At 46.0% G+C, this 24,936-nt stretch overlaps 1 protein-coding gene across 1 annotated transcript in view; it reads right to left on the bottom strand.

The window, feature by feature from the left end:
* LOC147124143 (paladin-like) overlaps positions 1 to 24,936 on the bottom strand; it is a 168,899-nt gene that overhangs the window by 99,128 nt on the left and 44,835 nt on the right. Inside the window, exons 7-10 of the mRNA XM_085982787.1 lie at positions 21,099 to 21,200; positions 11,958 to 12,053; positions 8,735 to 8,869; positions 5,875 to 5,991 (exon numbers count right to left, since the gene is read on the bottom strand). Coding sequence (XP_085838913.1) covers positions 5,875 to 5,991; positions 8,735 to 8,869; positions 11,958 to 12,053; positions 21,099 to 21,200 — 450 coding nt within the window. The remainder of the gene's footprint in view (positions 1 to 5,874; positions 5,992 to 8,734; positions 8,870 to 11,957; positions 12,054 to 21,098; positions 21,201 to 24,936) is intronic.

The following is a 24,936-nucleotide window of genomic DNA, read 5'->3' as shown; positions in this document are numbered from 1 at the left end:
CACCACCCACTGGTGTGTAGAAAAACTGCCCACCAGTATATAGAGGGCACCACCCACTGGTGTGTGGAGAAACTGCCCTCCAGTATATAGAGGGCACTATCCACTGGTGTGTAGAGAAACTGTCCTCCAGTATTGAAATAAAGAATAGATTTGCCTTTCTAATCTAGGCTTTATTAACTTAAAAATCCTGTTGCACATCTTCAACACCCAGTCCCAACTAAAGGCTGGAAAGAACTGAATTTAAGATGGCCACCACAAATCACATGACATCAACTACCAATGAGATTACAGCATATATCCCAAGGCAGGAAACAAACAACCAATCACAATACTTCTTACTAAACATAGAGAATAATCACCACATTCACCCCTCCTTTTAAAATATACTCCAACCTAAATAACCTTTACAATTTATAATTAATTATTTACAACTAAAACTAGGCACAGACAAAATAAAACTATTCAACATGACACAATACTAAGTGAGCAACAACAAATAGTAACATTGCACATAAGTATTAAGTATCTCTCAACTAAAACGATATAATATAATATTTCAACAATTTTAAAACATTACTATCAATTTAAAAGCCCATTTTCAATCGGTCGACCGGATATCTTGTTCGTGTCGACCTTCTTAACCTTGGTGAATTCCTTGCCCTCCCACACCAGGAGACACAGAAGTATCTTCTGCAGGAAGGCTATCCATATCCCGATTTTCAACGGTTTCCGGATTAGAAATCCCATCAGGAGGTAAACTGGGACGGTCATGAACATCCATCGAGGGCTGACTAATAGAAGTGTAATTATCTGCAGTCGGATTGGAAATATTCATAGTATCTGTAACAGCATCCACATTATCTGAATCATGACTATTGTTAATATCCTCAGAAGAGGGCTGGCCACCACAAGGAGCCAAGTCTTTAATTGAAACGGTACTTTCTTTCCCATCTTGGAATCGAATATGAGCATATTGGGAATTTGCCTCCAACAGCTCCACCTCCTCCACTAAAGGATCATATTTTGACAATCTAACATGGCGTCGAAGCAGCACAGGTCCCTGCATAGTAAGCCATGAAGGTACCGAATATCCCATAGTAGATCTCCGCGGATAGTTAAAGAGCCTTTCATGGGGGGTCACATTAGTAGCCGTTGAAAGCAATGATCTAATGGAATGCAGGGCATCAGGCAGTACCATTTCCCACTGTGTATTCTTAAGGTTCCGGGATGTCAAAGCCAACATAACTGCCTTCCAGATCACCCCATTGTATCGTTCGCACTGTCCATTATCCTGGGGATTATACGGGGTAGTTCTGCTGGTAGAAATTCCCCGACTCTGAAGGTATTCCTTCAACTGGGAAGACATAAAAGAACTTCCCTGATCTGAATGGATATACGCAGGCATCCCAAAGATGACAAAAAGTTGAGTCAGACATTTGATAACTGCAGCAGCTGATACATCTGCGCAAGGAAAAGCAAAAGGGAACCTTGAAAACTCATCCACAACAGTAAATATATATCGGTTTTGAGTAGTTGAAGGAAGAAGCCCCTTGAAATCGACGCTCAAACGTTCAAAAGGAGAAGTAGCCTTTATAAGATGAGCTCGTTGAGGCTTAAAGAAATTCGGTTTACACCGAGCACAGATAGAACATGATGAAGTCATCTGCTTGACGTCTTCAACTGAAAAGGGCAAATTCTTACTGCGTACGAAGTGTATCATCCTCGTAACCCTAGGATGGCATAAGGCATTGTGAAGATTAATAAGCATATCTCTGTGAATCACAGAACAATAAGCCCTCGACAGCGCATCAGCAGCAACGTTATCCTTCCCCGGACGATAAACTATATCAAAATGGTAACATGCCAACTCAATCCTCCACCTCATTATTTTATCATTCTTAATCTTTCCAAAATGTTTGACATCAAACATAAAGGACACAGACTTTTGAGCAGTTACCAACGTAAAATGTCGCCCCGATAAATAATATCTCCATTTATGCAGTGCTTCTACTATTGCATACGCCTCTTTCTCTATTGAAGAATGGCTTTTTTCACTATTGTTCAAAGTACGTGAGAAAAAGGCCACAGGTCTTCCATTCTGGTTCAGAGTAGCCCCAATTGCAAAATCAGAAGCGTCCGTCTCAATCACAAAAGGAACCTGCTCATCAATAGAATGCACAACTGCTCCAAGGATATCCTTTTTAAAATTATCAAAACACGTCCTGGCCTCCCATGATAGAGGATATGTCGTAACCCGAATAAGAGGCTGGATCTTCTGTGAAAAATTTGCAATCCAATTAGAATAGTAAGAAAACAGTCCAACAACTCGTTGCAAAGCCTTAGAATTAGTACGACAAGGTAAATCAATCAATGGTCGCAGACGTTCTGGGTCTGGTTTAATCTTGTTTCCCGAGATAATGTACCCCAGTAGATTTACCTCAGTGGTCGAAAAGGTACACTTCTCTTTATTGAAAGTTAAACCAACTTTTTCCGCAGCTTGAAGGAATCTTTCTAAATTAGAATCATGCTCCACCCTTGATTTGCCACACACCGTGATGTCATCTAAGTATGAAAAGGTGTCAGAGAGAGAGTTATCACTTATAAAAGCATCCATTGCCCGTTGAAAACAAGCAACACCATTAGTAACACCAAATGGTATTCGGCAAAACTGATACAGCTTTCCACCAGCCTCAAAGGCCGTATATGGTTGATCCTCCTTAACAATAGGAATCTGATGATAAGCACTCTTTAGGTCAATAGTGCTAAAAACCTTATACTGAGATACTTTATTGATAAGCTCATCAATCTTAGGCAAAGGGTACGCATCTAATTGAGTATACCTATTAATAGTTTGGGAATAGTCTATCACCATTCGTTTCTTATGTCTCTCGTTAGTCGTGACAACTACCTGTGCCCGCCAAGGCGAACAACTAGGTTCAATGATTCCTTCCAATAAGAGACGTTGAACTTCAGAATTAATAAATTCTCTATCCTGACTGCTATACCTTCTTGACTTGGTAGCAATTGGCTTACAATCCGGCATCAAATTGGAAAAAAGTGATAATGGAGAAATGGATAAAGAGGTTAATCCACAAATAGATAAAGGTGGCTTAGTCCCTCCAAATGAAAGACTAAGAGACTCGTGTAACTGAAGCACATCATGACCAATCAAAATATCCGCACAGAGATTAGGCAAAACAGATAGGCGTATATCAGTATACGTATTACCTAGAAGAATCAATTTCACACGGCAACAACCAGCTACTTGTGAAGTGAGAGTCGTCTGAGCCATACACACCTGATAGGAAACAGGCGAAATTTTCAAATGCTTCTCCTTTGCAAACTGAAGACTTATAAAACTCTCAGTACTGCCCGTATCTATAAGGGCCTTCACTTCCAACCCATTAACTTGGGCTGTAACTATAGCTTTGTTTAGGCCATGAGCAAATGCAGCAGAAATTGATGCAATAAATGCCCCATCTAAAGGCTGAATAGGCACAGAGGAGGTCATTGAACCTGATGATTTACACACACGTGCGTAATGACCTCTCTTGCCGCATTTACTACACACAGCCTCCCGAGCAGGACACTTCAGACAAGGGTGCCGGACGTTCCCATAAAAATAACACTTCTGAATCCTAGAGGCAACAGCCGCTGAAGTAGAAACTGTTTCAGAATCTAGTAAACCACTCCTATTAAGTCCACATAATTCCTTTTCATCCGGAACTGCCGAAACCACAGTCACAGGCCGATTAAAAAGAGCATAAGAATCCGAACTTCTCTGAGCCACATCCAATGTAGAAGCTTGCTCAAAAGCACTCTTAAGATCCAAAGTCTTATTTTCTAACAACCGCTGACGAATTGATCTAGACAGTAATCCATTAATAAAAGCATCCCGTACCGATTCTTCCTTATATTCTTCAGCCGTCACGGCCTTATAATTACAGTTAACACTAAGGCACCGAAGTGCTTGTAAATAAGTATCCAAAGATTCTCCCACCTGCTGCCTACGGGCAGATAGAAGGTGATGTACAAATACCTCATTCTTTGGTTTAACAAAAATCTTTTCCAATGTAGAAATAGCCACTTTGTAAGTTTTACAGTCCAAAATATACTTATACACATCCGGAGCAATGTAGTTGATCAGCATATTCAGCTTATTTAGAGACTCTTGATCCAACACGCCCAAAAAGTTTTTAAATGTACAATACCAATGTTTCCATTTATCATCCACTCCTGCAGAATTAGGGTCAGCATTGAATCGTTCTGGTTGAAGATATCGCTCCATTCTAACATAAAGTTAATAAATTGAAATAAAGAATAGATTTGCCTTTCTAATCTAGGCTTTATTAACTTAAATATCCTGTAGCACATCTTCAACACCCAGTCCCAACTAAAGGCTGGAAAGAACTGAATTTAAGATGGCCACCACAAATCACATGACAGCAACTACCAATGAGATTACAGCATATATCCCAAGGCGGGAAACAAACAACCAATCACAATACTTCTTACTAAACATAGAGAATAATCACCACAAGTATATAGAGGGCACTACCCACTGGTGTGTAGAGAAACTGCCCACCATTATATAGAGGGCACCACCCACTGGTGTGTAGAGAAACTGTCCTCCAGTATATAGAGGGCACTACCCACTGGTGTGTAGAGAAACTGCCCACCAGTATATAGAGGGCACCACCCACTGGTGTGTAGAGAAACTGCCCACCAGTATATAGAGGGCACTACCCACTGGTGTGTAGAGAAACTGCCCACCAGTATATAGCGGCCACTACCCACTTGTGTGTAGAGAAACTGTCCTCCAGTATATAGAGGGCACTACCCACTGATGTGTAGAGAAACTGTCCACCAGTATATAGAGGGCACTGCCCACTGGTGTGTAGAGAAACTGTCCACCAGTATATAGAGGGCACTACCCACTGGTGTGTAGAGAAACTGCCCACCAGTATATAGAGGGCACTACCCACTGGTGTGTAGAGAAACTGCCCACCAGTATATAGAGGGCACTACCCACTGGTGTGTAGAGAAACTGTCCTCCAGTATATAGAGGGCACTACCCACTGGTGTGTAGAGAAACTGTCCACCAGTATATAGAGGGCACTACCCACTGGTGTGTAGAGAAACTGTCCTCCAGTATATAGAGGGCACTACCCACTGGTGTGTAGAGAAACTGTCCACCAGTATATAGAGGGCACTACCCACTGGTGTGTAGAGAAACTGTCCTCCAGTATATAGAGGGCACTACCCACTGGTGTGTAGAGAAACTGTCCTCCAGTATATAGAGGGCACCACCCACTGGTGTGTAGAGAAACTGCCCTCCAGTATATAGAGGGCACCACCCACTGGTGTGTAGAGAAACTGTCCACCAGTATATAGAGACACCCACCGTTATATAGCAGAGCTGCTCACCAGTATTTAGAGGAGATTTCAACCAGTAAATAAGCAAAGCTGCTGACTAGTACTTAGAGGAGCTGCCCATTAGTATGTAGAGGAGCTATCGACCATTACATGTTGAATTTGTCCACCAGTACTGTATTTAGATGAACTCCCCACCAGTATACAGTGGAGCTGTCCAGCAGTTTATACAGGAGCTAAAGACTAATATTTAGATGAGTTGCCCTCAGAATGCAGAACATCTGCCTACCAGTATATAGACCTACCCACCATTTTATATATCCCACCGACCAATATTTAAAGGAGTTGCCAACAGTATATGAAGATACTGCCTAACTGAGTTTATATAGGATTGTGGACCACTATTCAGAGAAGCTGTCTGATAGAGCTGCCTATTAGTATAATTGAGGCTGTTCCACTGAATCTGGATGTGTACATGATGAAATGAATGACATTGCTGACCTCTAGATTTGGTTGTGCTATTCCACATACTGGCATTTTGGAAACTTTTCTGTAGTTTGCCACTTTCATCTGTCTCAGGCTGCTCATTTCATCAAGGTCCAGGGACTCGTCGGCAAGCTGCAGGTCACAAGCAGAGAGTTCATTTGCTGCTGTAAGGGGGTTAAAATTACATTGAGCTTTCAAATCAGAGGCAACAATATAGTCAGTGTTCATTCTGCACTTGTTATTATTGAGTGTGGTTGTTCCTGTATCTAAGTTTATTCCTGTGCAATAAACAGGCAATGAACAGCAACAGTTAAAGCATAGACTGAAGGGCTGGTGGAGTCTTTTCCTGTGTCGGAATCATACAGATCTACTAAAGGGCAATTGTTTTTCAGGTTTTGTCTGGCGCTTTACAGGATGGATCCTCACAGTATTCGCTTGTCACCATATTGGAAAATGGTGGGTGAGGCTGTGGAAAATCTACACTTAGGCGTTAGTATTAAATCTGGAATGCATCATGCAACAGCATTTCTTCAGTGCATTGCTACCCATTTCTTCAGTGTATTGCTACCCATTTCTTCACTGTATTGCTATCCATTTCTTCAGTGTATTGCTATCCATTTCTTCACTGTATTGCAATCCATTTCTTCACTGTATTGCTATCCATTTCTTCACTGTATTGCTATCCATTTCTTCACTGTATTGCTACCCATTTCTTCACTGTATTGCTATCCATTTCTTCACTGTATTGCTATCCATTTCTTCACTGTATTGCTATCCATTTCTTCAGTGTATTGCTATCCATTTCTTCACCGTATTGCTACCCATTTCTTCACTGTATTGCTATCCATTTCTTCAGTGTATTGCTATCCATTTCTTCAGTGTATTGCTATCCATTTCTTCACTGTATTGCTATCCATTTCTTCAGTGTACTGCTATCCATTTCTTCACTGTATTGCTATCCATTTCTTCACTGTATTGCTATCCATTTCTTCAGTGTATTGCTATCCATTTCTTCACTGTATTGCTATCCACTTCTTCACTGTATTGCTATCCATTTCTTCACTGTATTGCTATCCATTTCTTCACTGTATTGCTATCCATTTCTTCAGTGTATTGCTATCCATTTCTTCACTGTATTGCTATCCACTTCTTCACTGTATTGCTATCCATTTCTTCACTGTATTGCTATCCATTTCTTCACTGTATTGCTATCCATTTCTTCACTGTATTGCTATCCATTTCTTCAGTCTGTTGCTAATGGAATTCTACCCACACATCTATACGCAGTGCATTCCCACTGTGTGTACAGTCAAAACTTCAATAACTTGTATTTATAAAGCGCCTTTATCGTAGTTAAATGTCCCATGGCGCTTCACAGGAGCGTTATCAGACAAAATTTGACACCGAGCCACAAAAGGAGATATAAGGACAGATGACCAAAGGCTTGGCAGAGTGGTAGGTTTTACAGAGCGTCTTAAATGAGGAGAGAGACGTAGAGATGCGGTGAAGTTTAGGAAGGGAATTCCAGAGTTTACGGCCTAGCCAGTTGAAGGCACGGCAGCCAACGAAGGGAATCAATATGCACAAGAAGCCAGAATTGGAAGAACGCAGAGTTCTTGGAAGGTTATAGGAGGTTACAGAGATAGGGAGGGGCAAGACCATGGAAGGATTTCAATACAAGGATGGCAATTTTTAATTTGAGGCGTTGCTGAGCCAGAAGCCAATGTAGGTGGTGATGAGTAAATAGGACTTGGTGTGTGTTAGGATACGGGCAACAATCCCAATATGCTACGTGGCTGCGTAGCGGTTTGGAGATCGCACGCAGGCCACTCACCGGCTTTTCGATGGCAATAATCACGTATGCACAAAAAGTTGAATGACAAATCAGATGCAGTGGAGAGGTCAAGAGAGGTGATGGTGAGATAGAGCTGGATGTTATCAGTGTAAGTGTGGAATCTAACATTGTTTTTCGGATGATGTCGCGGAGGGACTGCATGCAGGTGAGAAATAGTCAGCATACATATATAGCACATACACAAACAGCATTTGTACACGCAACACATATATACAGTGCACAAACTCAGTACATATACATGTATACAAATAATGATGTTATTTGTCTCCATAACCCCCTCACACTCAATTATAGTATGTACACACAGAGGCCTGAATTTTAATGGGGAAGGTGGTTTGGGGGCAGGGGAGGCTCTGAAACGATCAGGAAACCCGGGAGAACGGGTTTCCTGCAGGCCCTGCTGAATTTAATGACAGGACCTGATTTACGTGGAAAACCTTGGTTTCCCACCTGCAGCCAGCCAGATTGAGAGGCTAGCTGGCTGCGGGCAGGTAGGCCCGCGGCACTAGGCTGCAGAGAGGAGGGAGGGAGGGATCGGTGGGGGCTGGGGGGTGGTCGGAGGAGCATGGGGAGGGCCAGAGGAGCGGGGGGCGGTGGGGGGTGGAGGAGGGTCGGCAACGATCGGAGAGCCGATCAGGGGGGTGGGTTAGGCAGGGACGCTGGATCCAGGAGGTAAGTGTAAAGGTACGTACCTCCTGGATCCAGCAGTCCTCACCTTAAATTTAAAATGGAGGTTAAATCTGAGACATGGCAGTCTCGTTATAAATATTTAAATGAATGGCCCGCCTCCTGGGAATGGGTTGGCTGCTCACCCCCCATCCTGCCTCCGTTAAAACCGGAAGTGGGCAGGTTGGAGGCGGATTCTGGTCAGGATTCAGACTTTTAACACTTTAACTTCCCAACCAACCCAAACCTACTGTTTTTTTGGGTTTAAAACTCCCCCCAGAATGTTTCTCACTCACTGAATTAGACTGAATTGAAAACAGCCATTCAAGTTCTCAACAAATGTGACTGACTTACTAGAACACAAAGGCGGTTGCTGATGAGATTAGCGGGAGTCTTCATCTCAAGCCTGGACATAGCACTTAGCAGTCTGTAGAAGAAGAACTTTCTTCGCATCCAAGTACTAAACATGACTGAGAAAGCCAATGGATACTGCAAATAGAGAAAAGCACTTTACATAAAAATAATTACATACACTAAAGATGATACCACATTTTTTTATTCATTCCTGGGATGTGGGCATTGCTGGCAAGGCCAGCATTTATTGCCCATCCCTCATTGCCTTGAGTAGGTATCGGTGAGCTCCCTTCTTGAACCACTGCAGCCCGTGTGGTGAAGCTACTCCCACAGTGCTGTTACGGAATGAGTTCCAGGATTTTGGTCCAGTGATGAAGAAGGAACGCCCGATATATTTCCAAGTCAGGATGGTGTGTGACTTGGATGGGAACTTGGAGGTGGTGGTGTTCAATGTTCCCCCTAATGTGCATGGGTGCTTCTTGAGTGTTGTTGGAGCTGCACTCATCCAGACAAGTAGAGAGTATTCCATCACACTTCTGACTTGTGCCTTGTAGATGGTGGAAAGGCTCTGGGGAGTCAGGAGGTGAGACACTCACCACAGAATACCCAACCTCTGACCTGCTCTTGTAGCCACAGTATTTATGTGGCTGGTCCAGTTAAGTTTCTGGTCAATGGTGACCTCCAGAATGTTGTTGGTGGGGGATTTGACGATGGTAATGCCGTTGAATGTTAGACTCTCTCTTGTTGGAAATGGTCATTGCCTGACACTTGTGTGGCGAGAATGTTGCTTGCCACTTATCAGCCGAAGTCTGAATTTTGTCCACATCTTCCTGCATGTGGGCACAGACTGCTTCATTATCTGAGGAGTTGCAAATCAAACTGAACACTGTGCAATCATCAGCAAACATCCCAACTTCTGAACTTATGATGGAGAGAAGGTCATTGATGAAGCAGCTGAAGATGGTTGGGCCTCGGAAACCACCCTGAGGAGCTCCTGCAGCGATGTCCTGAGGCTGAGGTGATTGGCCGCCAACAACCAACCATCTTCCTTTGTGCTAGGTATGACTCCAGCCAGTGGAGAATTTTCCCCCGATTCCCATTGATTTCAATTTTACTAGGGCTCTTTGATGCCACACTTGGTTAAATGCTGCAGTGATATCAAGGGAAGTCACTCTCACCTCACGTCTGGAATTCAGCTCTTTTGTCCATGTTAGGACCAAGGTTGTAATGAGGTCTGGAGCCGAATGGTCCTGGCGGAACCCAAACTGAGCAGATTATTACAATAGCAAAATACTGCGGATGCTAGAAATCCCCCTTATGGACTGAACGGAGGTGTTCCGCAAAGCGGTCACCCAATTTGCATTTGGTCTCCCCAACGTAAAGGAGACCACATTGTGAGCAGCGAATACAGTATACTAAATTGCAAGAAGTACAAGTAAATCGCAAGAAGTACAAGTAAATGTCTATTAATCTCTCCTGCTTTCTATCCTATCACTGACCTTCCCTTTTGTTCTTTCATCACCTCCCACCTTTTTCCAGCCCCTAAACTTGCTTTCCATTTCCTGCTTTTTTCCAGTTCCGACGAAAGGTCTTCGACCTGAAACGTTAACTCTGTTTCTCTCTCCATGGATGCTGCCTGGCCTGCTGAGATTTTCCAGCATTTTCTGTTTTTTCTGAGCAGGTTATTGGTGAGTAAGTGCTGCTTGATAGCACTGTTGACGACCCCTTCCATCACTTTGCTGATGATTGAGAGTAGACTGATGGGGCGATAATTGGCCAGATTAGATTTGTCTTGTTTTTTGTGGACAGGGCATACTTGGGCAATTTTCCACATTGTCGGATAGTTGCCAGTGTTACAGCTGTCCTGGAACAGCTTGGCTAGAGGCACGGCTAGTTCTGGAGCACAAGTCTTCAACACGATAGCCGGAATGTTGTCGGGGCCCACAGCCTTTGCTGTATCCAGTGCGATCAGCCATTTCTTGATGGTTTAATACCTTTTAAATCCAGTAATAACTTTGTGTTCCTAGGTGTTAGCATTGGCTTAGTGGTAGCACTCTCATCTCTGTGTCTGAAGGTTGTAGGTTCAAGTCTCAATCCAGAGTCTTGAGCACATAATCTAGGCTGACATTTCAGTGCAGTCCTGAAGGAGTTCTGTACTGATGGAGGTGCCGTCTTTTGGATGAGACGCATGTAAAAATAAAACCATGGCACTATTCGAAGAACAGTAGGGGAGTTGTACCTGGTTTGCTGGCCAATATGTATTCCTCAACCAACATTAATAACACAGATTATCAGTTCATTATCTCATCGCTGTTTGTGGGAGCTTGCTGTGTATGTAAATTGGCTGCCAAATTTCCTACATTACAACAGTGACTACACTCATAGAATCATAGAATCTTACAGCACAGTAGGAGGCCATTTGACCCATCACGTCTGTGCTGGCTCTCCAGAAGAGCACTTCAGCTAGTCCCACTTCCCCGCCCTTTCCCCATAGCCCTGCAAAATTTTTTCCTTCAGGTACTGATCTAATTCCCTTTTGAAAGCCACAATTGAATCTACCTCCACCACCCTTTCAGGCAGTGCATTCCAGATCCTAACCACTCGCTGCATAAACATTTTTTTTCTCATGTCCCCTTTGGTTCTTTTGCCAATCACCTTAAATCTGTGTCCTCTGGTTCTCGACCCCTTCGCCAATGGGGACAGTTTATCTCTATCTACTCTGTTCAGATCCCTCATGATTTTGAACACCTCTATCAAATCTCCTCTCAACCTTCTCTGCTCGAAGGAGAACAACCCCAGCTTCTCCAGTCTATCCACGTAACTGAAGTCTCTCATCCCTGGAACCATTCTTGTAAATCTTTTCTTCAAAAGTAATTAATTGGTTGTAAAGTGCTTTGGGACGTCCTGTGGTCGTGACAGGCGCTGAATATGCAAGTTCTTTCTTTCTTGCTCCTAACAGGGAGCCTCACCCGTCAGGGGTACATACCAGAATTTTGGGTGCACAACACATCTAATAATCCTGCCATTTAAAATGAACCGTTCGAAAATTGTCTCTCCAACCCAATTTTCTGTCACTCTCTCACCCTAATCCCACCCGATATCGGGCGAGATCACGGAGGACAATGTGTCTTTTTGCTTTGGACGTTTAATTTTGTACCAAGGTAATCTACGCTATAATGCTTCAATCCATGCTGAACTGCACATAAATGTGAAAGTTTCTGACCTGTTCATGGAGGTAGCTGTTGAAAGCAATGAGGTAAAAATGTCTCTGAAGGATCTGGAAGGTTTTGCTGATCAAGTTTTCTCTCGAATCGATTCCCTAAAATAGTGCAAGACAATTCTTCCAAAAACCGATATTAATTTTGTCAAAATTACACAACATGATTCAACAGTTTCGAACAGTTTTCACAATTTATTCTTGAGAGCATCGATCTGATTTGAACACAAATTTCTTCAATGCAGTAGTCCTATCTACCAGACCCAGACACAAGGCAATGAATATTACAAATAATGACCCAACATTACTGTATAAAGAATTAGTGCACACATTTCATTGTACAAATACTAAAAATACAGAATTTGATCAGTATTGAACTCCCAGAGGCTCGCTGCAATGTCTTGTTCACATTTGAAGAACAAATTAAAGTTATCTGAGGGCTGAATAACTACAGCCCAAGGAAATTCGAAGATCGGGATTAGCAGGGGAGGAAATAAATAGCAAATTACTGCAGATGCTGCAAAAGTTAACCCTAACTCCCTCTCTTTACAGATGCTGCAGGACCTGCTGAGTATTTCCAGCATTTTCTGTTTTTATTTTAGCAGAGAAGGAGCTCAGATCCTAGACGAATGAAAGATTAGGAGCATGGGAACAGCAGTAGGTCAGCAAGCCCCTTGAGCCTGTTCCGCTATTAACCGTAATACCCATAGACTAGTCTACCCTTAAACTGCTGAACATGGCTGGAGGAACACAAGGCGAGGGAGAATGTGAAAAACAATATAGATCTTGAAATGATAAAGAAAGAAAGAGCTTGCATTTATAAAGCGCCTTAACCACCTCAATTCATCTCAAAGTGCTTCACGGGCAATGAAGTACTTTTTGAAGTGTAGTCACTGTTGTAATGAGGGGATTTGCGACAGCAAGATCCCACAAACAGAAATGAGATAAGACCAGATAATCTGTTTTTTAGTGATGTTGGTTTAAGTGTAAGTATTGGCCAGTACACTAGGAGAGCTCCCATGCTCTTCTTTGAATAGTGCCTTGGGATCTTTTACATCCACCTGAGAGGGTAGACGAGAGCTCGGCTTAACATCTCATCCAAAAGACGGCACCTTCGGCAGTTCAGCACTCCCTCAGTACTGCACTGAAGTGTCAGCCTAGATTATGGGCCAGAATTTGCGCTCGGAGACGTACCTCCAGAGTACGGCTGCGACCCGGAAAAAAATCCGAACCTACCTGCTGGCTCCTGGGCTTCGGAGACGTCGGGTCTGTAATGTATATACCTTTAAGGGGGGGAACTACTTTTTACAGCTCATGTATACTGTAGTACCGGCAGTGACCACACCTGTATATAGCACTGAGTAGTAATCTGTACAGGCAGTTGCAGTGTGAGCCACGTTGAGTAAACACCTGTTGTACTGTTCTCCGCAGTCTGTGTCTTATTATACCCGGACACAACATTGGCGACGAGGCAAGTTAGAACCTACCTGCAACTCTGCATCACCTCCCGGGGATTCGTTCCTGGAGATCAGTGGATTGGAGGTCAAGGCCAGAGACTCGGGCGTCGACCACGGACAACCGCCCAGTCATCCAGCAGAGACTCGAGAATTGCGGGGGAGGCTGTCGAGAGCCAGGCTTGGCTTTCCAGTTGAGGTGGTCCAGCGAAACGGGCTGGCAACAGGGAGTGCACAGACCCTTCCCAGACAGCGGCGGGCTAGAGCCCGACCGAGCGGCACAGCAAAGGGCCGAGCAGCGTCGATGGGGGAGAGAGAGAGAGGGCAGAGCGCACAGGGCGCAGCTGGTGTTCAGGGGCCGAGCAGCGTCGAAGAGAGGGAGAGAGAGACGCGCAGAAACCCACGAGGTGCCGCCATTGCCACGAGGACCGCCGAAAGCGGCGTTGGCAGCAGCGCATGAGAAGCGCGCGAAACCTACAGGGCACCACCATTGCCACGAGAACCACTGGGAGCGGCGTTGGCAGTAGCGGGGGAGGAAGGAAAGCGCGGGAGATGCCATTTTAAGCCATTGGGAGACGCCATTTTAAACCACACCCAAAATGCCGAGGAGTGGCAGTATCACCTCATTTGACAATGAAGTCGAAGATTGGACTACATATGTCGAACGAATAGAGGTATACTGCAAGGCAAATGAGGTGTCAGATGACAAGAAAGCGTTGGTATTGTTAAATTTAATGGGTGCAAAGACTTATGGTTTATTACGAAATCTAGTAACCCCAACGAAGCCAATGGAAAAGAGTTTTGAAGACATAGTAACGATACTAAAGGAACATTTAAAGCCCACACCGCTGCTGATAGCAGAAAGATTCAAGTTTCACAAACAGCACCAGCATAAGGATGAAAACAATGCTGATTATTTAACAGAACTGCGCAAACTATCGAAACACTGCCAGTTTGGAGTGGGAATGGCAGATACCTTAAGGGACAAGTTTGTGTGTGGGCTTCAAAGTGAAGGAACCCAGAAACGGCTTTTATCTGAAAAGGACCTTACGCTGGAAAAGGCTTTCAGCATTGTGGTATCATATGAAGCAGCAGCACGGGGCGCTGCAGAGATACAACAGAGACCGCAAGAATATGGCACAAACAAAATGTCATATGGAACAGAGAAGTGCTATCGCTGCGGCAGAACAACACACGACCAGAATGATTGCTGGTTCAAAGACAAAGTGTGCAGACAGTGTGGAAAAGTAAGACACATAGCACGAGTCTGCAGGTCGGGAAAGAAAACCAGCAATAAGAAACCTACCAAAGGAAAGTACAAGAAGGTACATAAGATGACGGAGAATAGTTCAGACGAACAAAAGAGTGATAACGACTCCGAAAGCAGGGAACTGATTTGTCTGAAACTACATAATGTGATCACAACGGAGGATCACCGAACCATTTGGGTCACTCTCAAGATAGCAGGAGTCCAGGTAAAGATGGAATTGGACACAGGATCAGCCCTAACAGTCATAAACCGACGGGACTACGAGCGGCTATTCTCACACATACCCTTGAGAGACACAAAAATTATTTTGAAGACGTACACGGGGCAAAAAGTCTACCCCAAAGGAAAAATAAGGGTGACCGTTATATATAACGGTAAGGAAACACCAAAACTAGACCTGTATGTATTGCAAGATGGAGGACCGCCATTACTGGGATGTGAATGGATCCGGAAAATACAACTGGATTGGCATTCCATACAGGCACTGACTGTGGCTGACAAAAAGGATGACGACGTCACACCTGGGCGACTGTCAAAGATCCTAACTGACGCGAAAGAAGTGTTCCAGCAAGGACTCGGAACACTAAAAGGCATGACAGCAACGATTAAAATTGAAGAAAACGCAAGCCCAAAATCTTTAAGGCCAGACCGGTACCTTATGCGATCTGCCCAGCCGTCGAAGCAGAGCTGGAGAGTCTGGAACATTCAGGTGCACTGTCCAAGGTAGACTGGAGCGAGTGGGCTACACCCATCATCCCTGTGATGAAAAAGTCGTTGAGCAGCATGCCTGGGGAACCAAGGAAGGTTCGCATCTGTGGGGACTTTAAGGTAACAGTGAACCCAGTCCTTCACACCATACAATATCCACTTCCGCAGATTGAAGATATTTTCGCCTCGCTATCTGGAGGGAAACGCTTCACTAAGATTGATCTGGCCCAGGCGTATCTGCAAATGGAGATAGAAGAAGCATCAAAAAAATACCTCACAATCAACACCCATAAAGGTCTCTACCAATACAACCGGCTGGTATTCGGGGTAGCATCAGCTCTGGCTATTTGGCAGAGGGCAATGGAACAAGTCCTGCAAGGGATCCCAGGGACCCAGTGTTATTTGGACGACATCCTGGTCACGGGCGAAAATGACAGTGATCACCTTGCCAACCTGGAGCAGATGCTCACTAGATTGCAGGAATATGGGCTCCGAGCTAACCGCCCCAAATGCGAGTTTTTTAGAAAACAGATCTCGTATTGTGGCCACGTTATCGATAAAGAGGGGTTACATAAGTCCCCAGAGAAGATTGAGGCAGTAGTCAAGGCTCCAGCACTGGAAAATGTGTCACAACTGAGGTCGTTCCTCGGGCTGGTAAACTACTAGCATAAGTTCTTGCCAAATTTGCCTACAATACTACACCCACTGAACACCCTACTGCCATGGAAGTGGAGTGACGAATGTAAACGAGCTTTCCAGAAGAGCAAAACACTAATCACATCGAAAGAGGTATTGGCCTATTTCAACCCAGCACTACCAATTCGGTTGGCGTGTGATGCGTCACCCTATGGCATTGGAGCGGTGCTGTCGCACAAATTCTCGGACGGCTCAGAGAGGCCAATAGCCTTTGCGTCACGATCACTAACCTCAGCAGAGCGTAACTATGCCCAGATTGACAGGGAGGCCCTCAGCCTAGTGCGGGGAGTGAAAAAGTTCAATCACTATCTGCACGGGCAGAAATTCACCTTGCTGACTGATCACCAGCCTCTTGTCTCCATTTTTAATCTGAAGAAGGGCGTTCCGGTGATGACTGCGCAACGACTACAAAGATGGACACTTTTTCTAGGGGCGCACCACTATGAGATTGAATATAAGGGCACGAAACAGCATGGAAATGCTGATGGGCTATCACGCCTGCCACTGCCTACTGCGGAGGAAGCACCAGCAGTGGATCCTGTCGAAATATTCCATTCGACTATAGTTGAATACCTACCGGTAATTAACGCTTGTATCGAAAAGGAAACCCGAAATGACCCGAAACTGTCTCGGGTATATGATTTGACGGTGAAGGGATGGCCAGCACATGGCGACTCACTGTTGCCAGCATTCTTGACAAGGAGAGAACAGCTGTCAGTGTGCCGGGGGACCTTGATGTGTGGATCCCGAGTGGTAATTCCACCCAAGTTAAGGGATGGAATGCTCAATGAGCTTCATGAGGGTCATCTGGGAGGGGTAAAAATGAAAAGCCTAGCCAGGGCTTATGTGTGGTGGCCGGGAATCGATAAACAAATCGAGGACCTGACCAAGAGCTGCTCAGGATGCCAGAAATTCCAAAATGCACCACCACAGGCCCCTCTACACCCATGGGAGTGGCCCTCATCTCCATGGCAACGGGTGCATATTGATTTTGCTGGTCCATTCATGGACTCAATGTCTTTAATAGCCGTGGATGCACAGTCGAAATGGCCTGAGGTCATCAAAATGTCCTCCACCACCACGGAGAAAACTATTGCAGTCCTACGGACCATTTTTGCCAGGAATGGCTTGCCAGAACAGATTTGCTCTGACAATGGACCACAGTTTGTGTCCGAAGAGTTCCGGAGGTTCTTGAAAAAGAAAGGGGTAAGGCATTACACATCCGCCCCGTATCATCCAGCCACAAATGGATTGGCTGAGAGGTTCGTACAAACCTTTAAGAAGGCAATAAAGGCTATGTACAATGACAACATTCCGCTGCAGCACAAGGTGGACAATTTCCTGCTCGCCTACCGGAATGCGACACATGCAGTCACCTACCAGGCCCCAGCCATGATGTTCTTTAACCAAAGGTTAAGATCTCGCCTGGATTTGCTCAGACCAAACGTACGAAGAGATGTTGAGAGTAAGCAATTCCAGCACATCCATGAGAAACCAACAAGGAGCTTCAATGTAGGGCAACCACTCTTGGCCCGCGACTACCGAACAGAAAAATGGCAGCCAGGAACGATATGCACATGGCAGGGGCCACTAATGTACACAGTGGACGTTGGGGGGAGCATCATGAGATGCCATGCTGACCAGATCCTAGAGTCACAGGAACAAGTCAACCCCATGCCTCGCCCATACGTACCTGGTGATGAACACGACGTACAGGTAGCATCTACCCCAGAAACAGTAGCATCGGAAGCTGATGAACCAACCGACGACAGGGGGCCAGAATCGCCTCCGCACCAAGAGCAAGACACTCGGGAAAGGTGCTATCCAGAAAGGATCAGGAGGCCTCCCCAAAGACTGAATATATAAATAGACTATTTTCAGCTAATGTTGCATGTTAAAAGTGTTAATTGTAATTAGCTTGATATTTAATTGTTAAATGAGTGTTATGGTACTGTTAATCTAAAAGGGGAGGAATTGTAATGTATATACCTTTGAGGGGGGGAACTACTTTTTACAGCTCATGTATACTGTAGTACCGGCAGTGACCACACCTGTATATAGCACTGAGTAGTAATCTGTACAGGCAGTTGCAGTGTGAGCCACGTTGAGTAAATACCTGTTGTACCGTTCTCCGCAGTCTGTGTCTTATTATACCCGGACACAACAGGATCCTGGGCCTTCAGGCATACGCCTGCGTAAAGGCCCACGGATCCCAGGGACACAGGCGGTTCAGAAGCTTCCCTGGGATCACGTGGGCCAGGTCCTCCAATCAGAAAGGAGTATTCCATTTACGAACGGAATTCTCATAAGCAAATCCCAAAATAATTAAGTTTTACACAACTGGAATAAAAATAAATGTTCCCATTTTCAAATGTAATTAAAAGTCCCTTTAATGAAGCATTTACAATAAAAATTTAATTTTTTGAAAAATAATTTTAAACATTTTAATCCAAGCCAAAATTTACATAAACTAATTTTAAATGTTTGTGGATGATTTTTTCTTTGAAAATTTTTAATTTAACATGCATATTAACCCTTACATTGGTGAAAGCGGACCCTTCGCCTGCTTTTACCAGGCATAAGGGTTTTGTGGGTGTTTGCTGGGCAGGAGTTGGGCAACAACTCTGCACCAGTGAAAGTGATTTTTGGGTCGGTTTGTATGATCTGCCAAGGCGAACCTCAACAGATCGCAAGTTCCGGGCCTTCGCACATGCGCAGCGCGTGCGGAAAGCCGGAACTTGCGGGGGCCTTTTACACAGCTCACGACGGCGTGCGCTGTGCATATGCCCTCATCGGCCCCACAAAATCCAGACCTATGGGCTGAATTTTGCCAATGGGGAGCTATTGGAGGCGGAACTCCCACTTGTCGGGTTTCAATCCCACCTCCATCAACTTCTGGCCAACTCACGCTATTTTCCCTTGATTGACCTTGACCAGCGGGCTTAGCAGGCCAATTAAGGGAAAGCCGGCTACATAGAACGTCAGCAGATGACGTTTCATCTGTCAAAAATTTTTGACAGATGATTTGTAATCGTTTGACAGCTCTGTGAAGCTGTCAAACACTTTCATTCTCTGTAGTTTGATGAGTTCTTGAATGCATTGAAGAATGCAACGGCCATCTGTCATCTCTGCCACGGAGGTGCGAGACTCCCCGCATCCCCAATGATTGAAGCCTGCAGGAAGAAACAAAGGTAAGTAAACTTTCTCTAACACTTTCCACTTACCTCACATACTCACCTCTCCACACTTGCACCCATCACTTACCTCCACAGCACACTTTTGCACCCCTCCGACCCCCGCAGACCCACCACTCGCCTCGGTGACCCTGGCGGGGTTTGGAGCCTTCGGGAAGCCTGCACTTGTGTGGGCAAAATGGAGATAATCCTCTTATCTGCTTGTTAACTACATGTTAACAGGCAGTTAAGTGGCTGTAATCCCCTTCCTGCCTCCAAGGAGACTGGACCCGACGCGGGTCGGCTACCCGCCTCCTGGCAAGTTGCCATGGAGGTGGGTTGGGGGCAAGTTGGGCACCCGCCCCCAAGTTCTGCCATTTTCCCAGCAGTCCCGCCTCCATACCCGCCTCCCCAGGGCTGGCAAAATCGCGCCCCTTGTGACAGCTTGCAGCACTAAGGACAGATAACTTGATACGTAAATGAAAGCATCTGAGCTAGGAGGAGAGCTGGGATGTACTGGAAATCTTTACTCTGGAGAAGGGTAGATTCAGGGGTAATGTTATGCACGTATTCATGATTTTTAAGGGAAGAGGTACATTGATTCCCAATATGTTAGAGATTGCAACAAACTAGAACAAAATTAGAGCTGGAAAGCTGCACAGTGAGTTCAGATTGAAATGCTTTACACAGAGGGCAGTGAGTGCTGGAATGGTCTGACCAGGGAGGCAGACAGTGCAGAAAAATGTAAAGGATAAATGAGGGAGCGGGTAATTGAGTTTGATTCGTTTTCAGAACCTGCCAGATGGACTGCAGTCTTTTCTAATGCTGTATTTTCCCATGTTGCAATTATTATCTAATATACAGCTCATGATGCAAATTCATGAGCTCTCTGTTGTTATTCCAGCATTGAATCTGATGACAGGAACAATTGTGGCCCTTTTCCAATATGTAGATAAGTTTATTGCTTTTTATTCAGTGGAAACAACAGCATTCCTATGAGCAGCCTGCCATCGGCACCAGTGTCTTTATAAGCACCTTCAATGTAGAGAAACACCCCAAGGCACTTCACAGAGGCGTAATCAGATAAGAGTGGACACCGAGACAAAGGAGGAGATATTAAGAGGACTGACCAAAAAGCTGATGAAAGAGGTACAAAAGCAAAACCTGAAACAAACCAGAAAATGCTGGAAACACTCAGCGGCATCTGTGGAAAGAACAGACAAATTGACGTTTCACGTGTCGACCCTTTCATGAGAATTGGAACCCAGCGAGCTGCCTCTGGACACCCAAATTGGCCGACAGCTCACCTGCTGCACTTGAATGAGACCTGGTCATTAAAATGGACCGGGCCTCTCGCAGCACCTCCCGGGCAGCTGGCCCATTCGTTTCGCCCAGGAAGTTAAAATTCCCCCTTTTATATTTCATTAATTGCCCAGTTTAATTGTAGTGCTTGTTTTGCTTGATAGACTTCTTGAGGTCTCCGATACTTGCAATCTTCTGCAACTATGACCCTCAGGCTGGAATCTGGACCTCACTGCCTGAAAGGGTGGTAGAGGCAGGAACCCTCACAACATTCAAGAAGCATTTAGATGAGCACTTGAAACGCCATAGCATACAAGGCTACGGACCAAGTGCCGGAAAATGGGATTAGAATAGACAGGGCTTGATGGCTGGCGCGGACATGATGGGCCGAAGGGCCTCTTTCTGTGCTGTATAACTCTATGACACTCACCAACTCACTGAGAATTAACTTCTAATCCCATCTCTAAAAAAAGAACGGATTGACTTGTTTCAATTTATAAAGAAAAGGTCATTTGAAGTGTAGCAAATTGAATGTCAGCTCTACCTGGCTCCGACCCTCTGCGAGCTTTTGTACTTTATCTTTGTAAAGGTAAATGGTTTCCTTCAAATCGTGCATTTCTGAACAAATATTCACAATGCTATCCACCTGCAAATATAAATCAAATGCTCTTTAACAGTTATTAGATTCACAGTGAGACTTCCATTGTCCACCATATTGGAGGAGGATTTTCCACTTCAGTCCCCATCTCCCCCTACCCTAGTGTATGATGTTAATTGGCAGGTAATCAAGAGCCTGCAGCCCCCAAAGTTCTGCCCCCACTTTTGCCTGAACAAGTTCAATGCACCCAAAGTGCACTGCACCAGTCCAGACCTCCGAGTGCCCAAATTTGGTGGGCCAGGTCATGTGCATGGCCTGGGCACACTCCCTGTACAGACTAGTCCCCTGGCAGGGCCTTGCGTTGGGAAACAGGTGCAGGGACATAGTTGGAGCTGTGGGATTAGCTGCCAGCCTCAGGGCTTTTTGATCACCAACAGCAACCAGAGATACTCCAGGATTGAAGATTTACTTGGGGAAGTTGGGGGAATGCAGGGGTGAGGGCTGGTAGGGAAAGGTAATAATTACTTTTTCCAATCTCTCATGTGTTGCTGCTTGGCCTCTTAGACCCTCCAATCTCAGAGGAACCCACTCATAAGGCCTAATACCAGCTCTTTCAAGCACTTGTAAAATTAGCGCCTTTCCATCATAGGGAGAAGAAAATACAGCGGGAAGGCTGAGAACACCGCCCCCCACCGTCGGCCCCCACCCCCCCCCAGCCCCACCGTCGGCCCCCGCCCCCCACCGTTGGCCCCCGCCCCACCGTCGGCCCCCGCCCCCCCCTCCCCACCGTCAGCCCCCACCCCACCCCCCCCCACCTCCCCCCCCCCACCTCACCTGTATGGCTTGCACTTGTTCTACGCATGTTGTAGGCGCAGAACTTGATCTGCCTCTTTGGGGGATCCTGGGGCAACAAAAGGACGGTAGAGGCCCTACCTGCCTTTTCCCTTTCTGTAACTCAGCATTCTCCAGGTATATGAAGAGTAACATTGGACACTTCAAATTTTGGCCTTAAATGTACAATGCAGGAATACACCGAGTAAAATATCAGCAGCAGAAAGTGAATTTACAGCAGAGAATTCTACATTCTACTAAACTCTGTGTAAGCAAATTTGTTCTAAACTCCCTTTTAACTGTGTTTTCAATTAGCTTAATTTTTCTGCCATCTCATTACCATGTCACTGACTGTAAAAAAGATTGGGGGCAAAATTGGGTCGCGCCCCCTTTGGGGCACAAACTTCACGCCCCCGAAAAAGTTAGCGCTCCGCACCCGAAATTCACTGGTAGCGCCCCAAGAGAGAGGCGGAGCACTACTGGAAGCGCTCCGCCTCCCTCTTGGGGCGCAGCGAGTGAATATCACCGCACTACATGCAGCAGCGCCACACTCTGCAGCATGTCGCGTCGCGGTACTGCAGGCTTTCCTCCCCTTCTTAAAGGGGAGGGGCCTAGCGCAGCGCGACCCGGGGTCCAGCTGGGCCATCAAGGATCGGAGTGCCGGCAAAAGAGCCCGGCACTCAAGAGAAGTGGCGGGCTCACGGAGCGCAGCCAGCGCCCCACGGGGGGGCTGGACAGGAGGCCAATGCAAAGGGATATAGATAGACTACGTGCACCTAAGGGCAGATGGAGTATAATGTAGGGAAATGTGAGGTTATTCACTTTGGTAGGAAGAATAGAAAAACAGAATATTTTTTAAATTGTGGGAAACTTTTAACTGTTGGTGTTCAGAGAGATTTGGGTGTCCTTGTGCAAGAAACACAGGAAGTTAGCATGCAGGTGGAGCAAGCAATAAGGAAGACAAATGGCATGTTGGCCTTTAATGCAAGTGGGTTGGAGTATAAGAGTAAGGAAGTCTTGCTACAATTGTACAGGGCCGTGGTGAGACCGCACCTAGAGTACTGTGCACAGTTTTTGCCTCCTTATCTAAGGAAGGATATACTTGCCTTGGAGGCGGTGCAACGAAGGTTCACTAGATTGATTCCTGGGATGAGAGGGCTGTCCTATGATGAGAGATTGTGTAGAATGGGCCTATACTCTCTGGAGTTTAGAAGAATAAGAGATGATCTTTTTGAAACATACAAGATTCTGAAGGGGATTGACAGGGTAGATGCTGAGAGGTTGTTTCCCCTGGCTGGAGTGTCGAGAACTAGGGAGCATAGTCTCAGGATAAGGGGTAGGCCATTTAAGACTGAGATGAGGAGGAATTTCTTCAATCAGAGGGTTGTGAATCTTTGGAATTCTCTGCCCCAGAGGGCTGTGGATGCTGAGTCTTTGAGTATATTCAAGGCTGAGATAGATTTTTGGACTCTAGGGGAATCAAGGGATATGGAGATCGGGCGGGAAAGTGGAGTTGAGGTCAATGATCAGCCATGATCTTCTTGAATGGTGGAGCAGGCTCGAGGGGCCGTATGGCCTACTACTCATAATTCTTATGTTCTTTTGTTCTAAGGGGAGGCCAGGACAGCTTTTGGGAGAAGGTAAGTGCCTTTACAGCACTGCTTGTGGGCCAGGAGGAGCAGGAGTGCTCCCCCTCGGCCCCACAAGCTCCCGGGTTTCCCGTCTGAATCTCCACCACACCGCCACCACACCCCTGCACCCCCCTCCCCTATGCAACTCACTCCTGTCACTATCAGGGGCACTGTCTCTCAGATGAAACATTAAACTGTGGCCCTTTCTTCCTTCTCAGGTGGACATAAAAGATCCCATGGCACTATCCGAAGAAGAGCAGGGGGCTTGTGGTAAACCACTGTTATACCTGCCTGTGTGGGTGTTTGTATTCCACTGTGTACATGTCTGTACATGCCTCGGCTGACTCCTCCCACGAGTCCAGGTATAAAGGTGACTACTCCACAGTCCCTCTGTATTCTGGACTGGTCGACCACTCGAGGCACACCTTCATTCTCTTGTTAATAAAAGCCTGTTAGTTACTCGCTTAACCTCAGTCTTTTGAGTAATTGATAGCGCATCAATTTTATTAACAAGATTTTTTTATAATGGAGAAGATCCTCACACCAGCATGCCTGGACTTAAACCATCGGGAGGCAGACGCATCCACCAAGTTTGCTCACTGGCTTAGGTGCTTTGAAAGATTCCTGATCGCCTCCGCTGCAACGGTAAAATCGGATGAGGACAAACTGGATGTCCTGACCTCCAAAGTGAACCACCGAGCATACTCGGTCATCCAGGACGCGACCTCGTACATGGCTGCTCTCAAGCTCCTCAAGGACCAGTACACGCGCCCAGTGAATGAGGTGTACGCCAGGCACCTCCTGGGGAGTCGTAAACAACAACCTGGGGAATCGACCGAGGAATACCTTCAGGCACGGTCTGTGCTTGGCCGGGCCTGTGGTTGTAAGGATGTAAAGGCCGCCGTGTACACAGAGGAACTTATCCGGGACGCTTTTGTAGCGGGCCACAGGTCCAATTACACCCGACAGCGACTGTTGGAGCAGAGTGACCTCGACCTCAACAAGGCCTCTGAACTCGCACTATCATTGGACGTAGCCTACCGGGGCATGGATGCCTACTCCTCTGCACCGTGGACGCTGCGGGGAACAACAGCCTGGGACACGGTAGGACCGTCTCATAGCGCCGTGCCACCCCAGCCACATCCCAGCAACGGCCCAACTACCGCAGCAGTGTCCCAAGGCCAGAAATGCTACTTCTGTGGCGAGGCCAAACACCCCAGAGCGCGCTGCCCGGCGAAAAATGCGATCTGCTCGGGCTGCGGGAAGAAGGGACACTACGCCAGCGTCTGCAGGGCCAAAGCCACCCCGAACCCCAGCAGCGC

This window comes from Somniosus microcephalus, chromosome 1 (assembly GCF_052327205.1).
Source record: "Somniosus microcephalus isolate GS21.2 chromosome 1, FLI_Smic_1.0, whole genome shotgun sequence".
Taxonomy (NCBI): Eukaryota; Metazoa; Chordata; class Chondrichthyes; order Squaliformes; family Somniosidae; genus Somniosus; species Somniosus microcephalus.
This window is presented reverse-complemented; position numbering and strand designations above follow the sequence as displayed.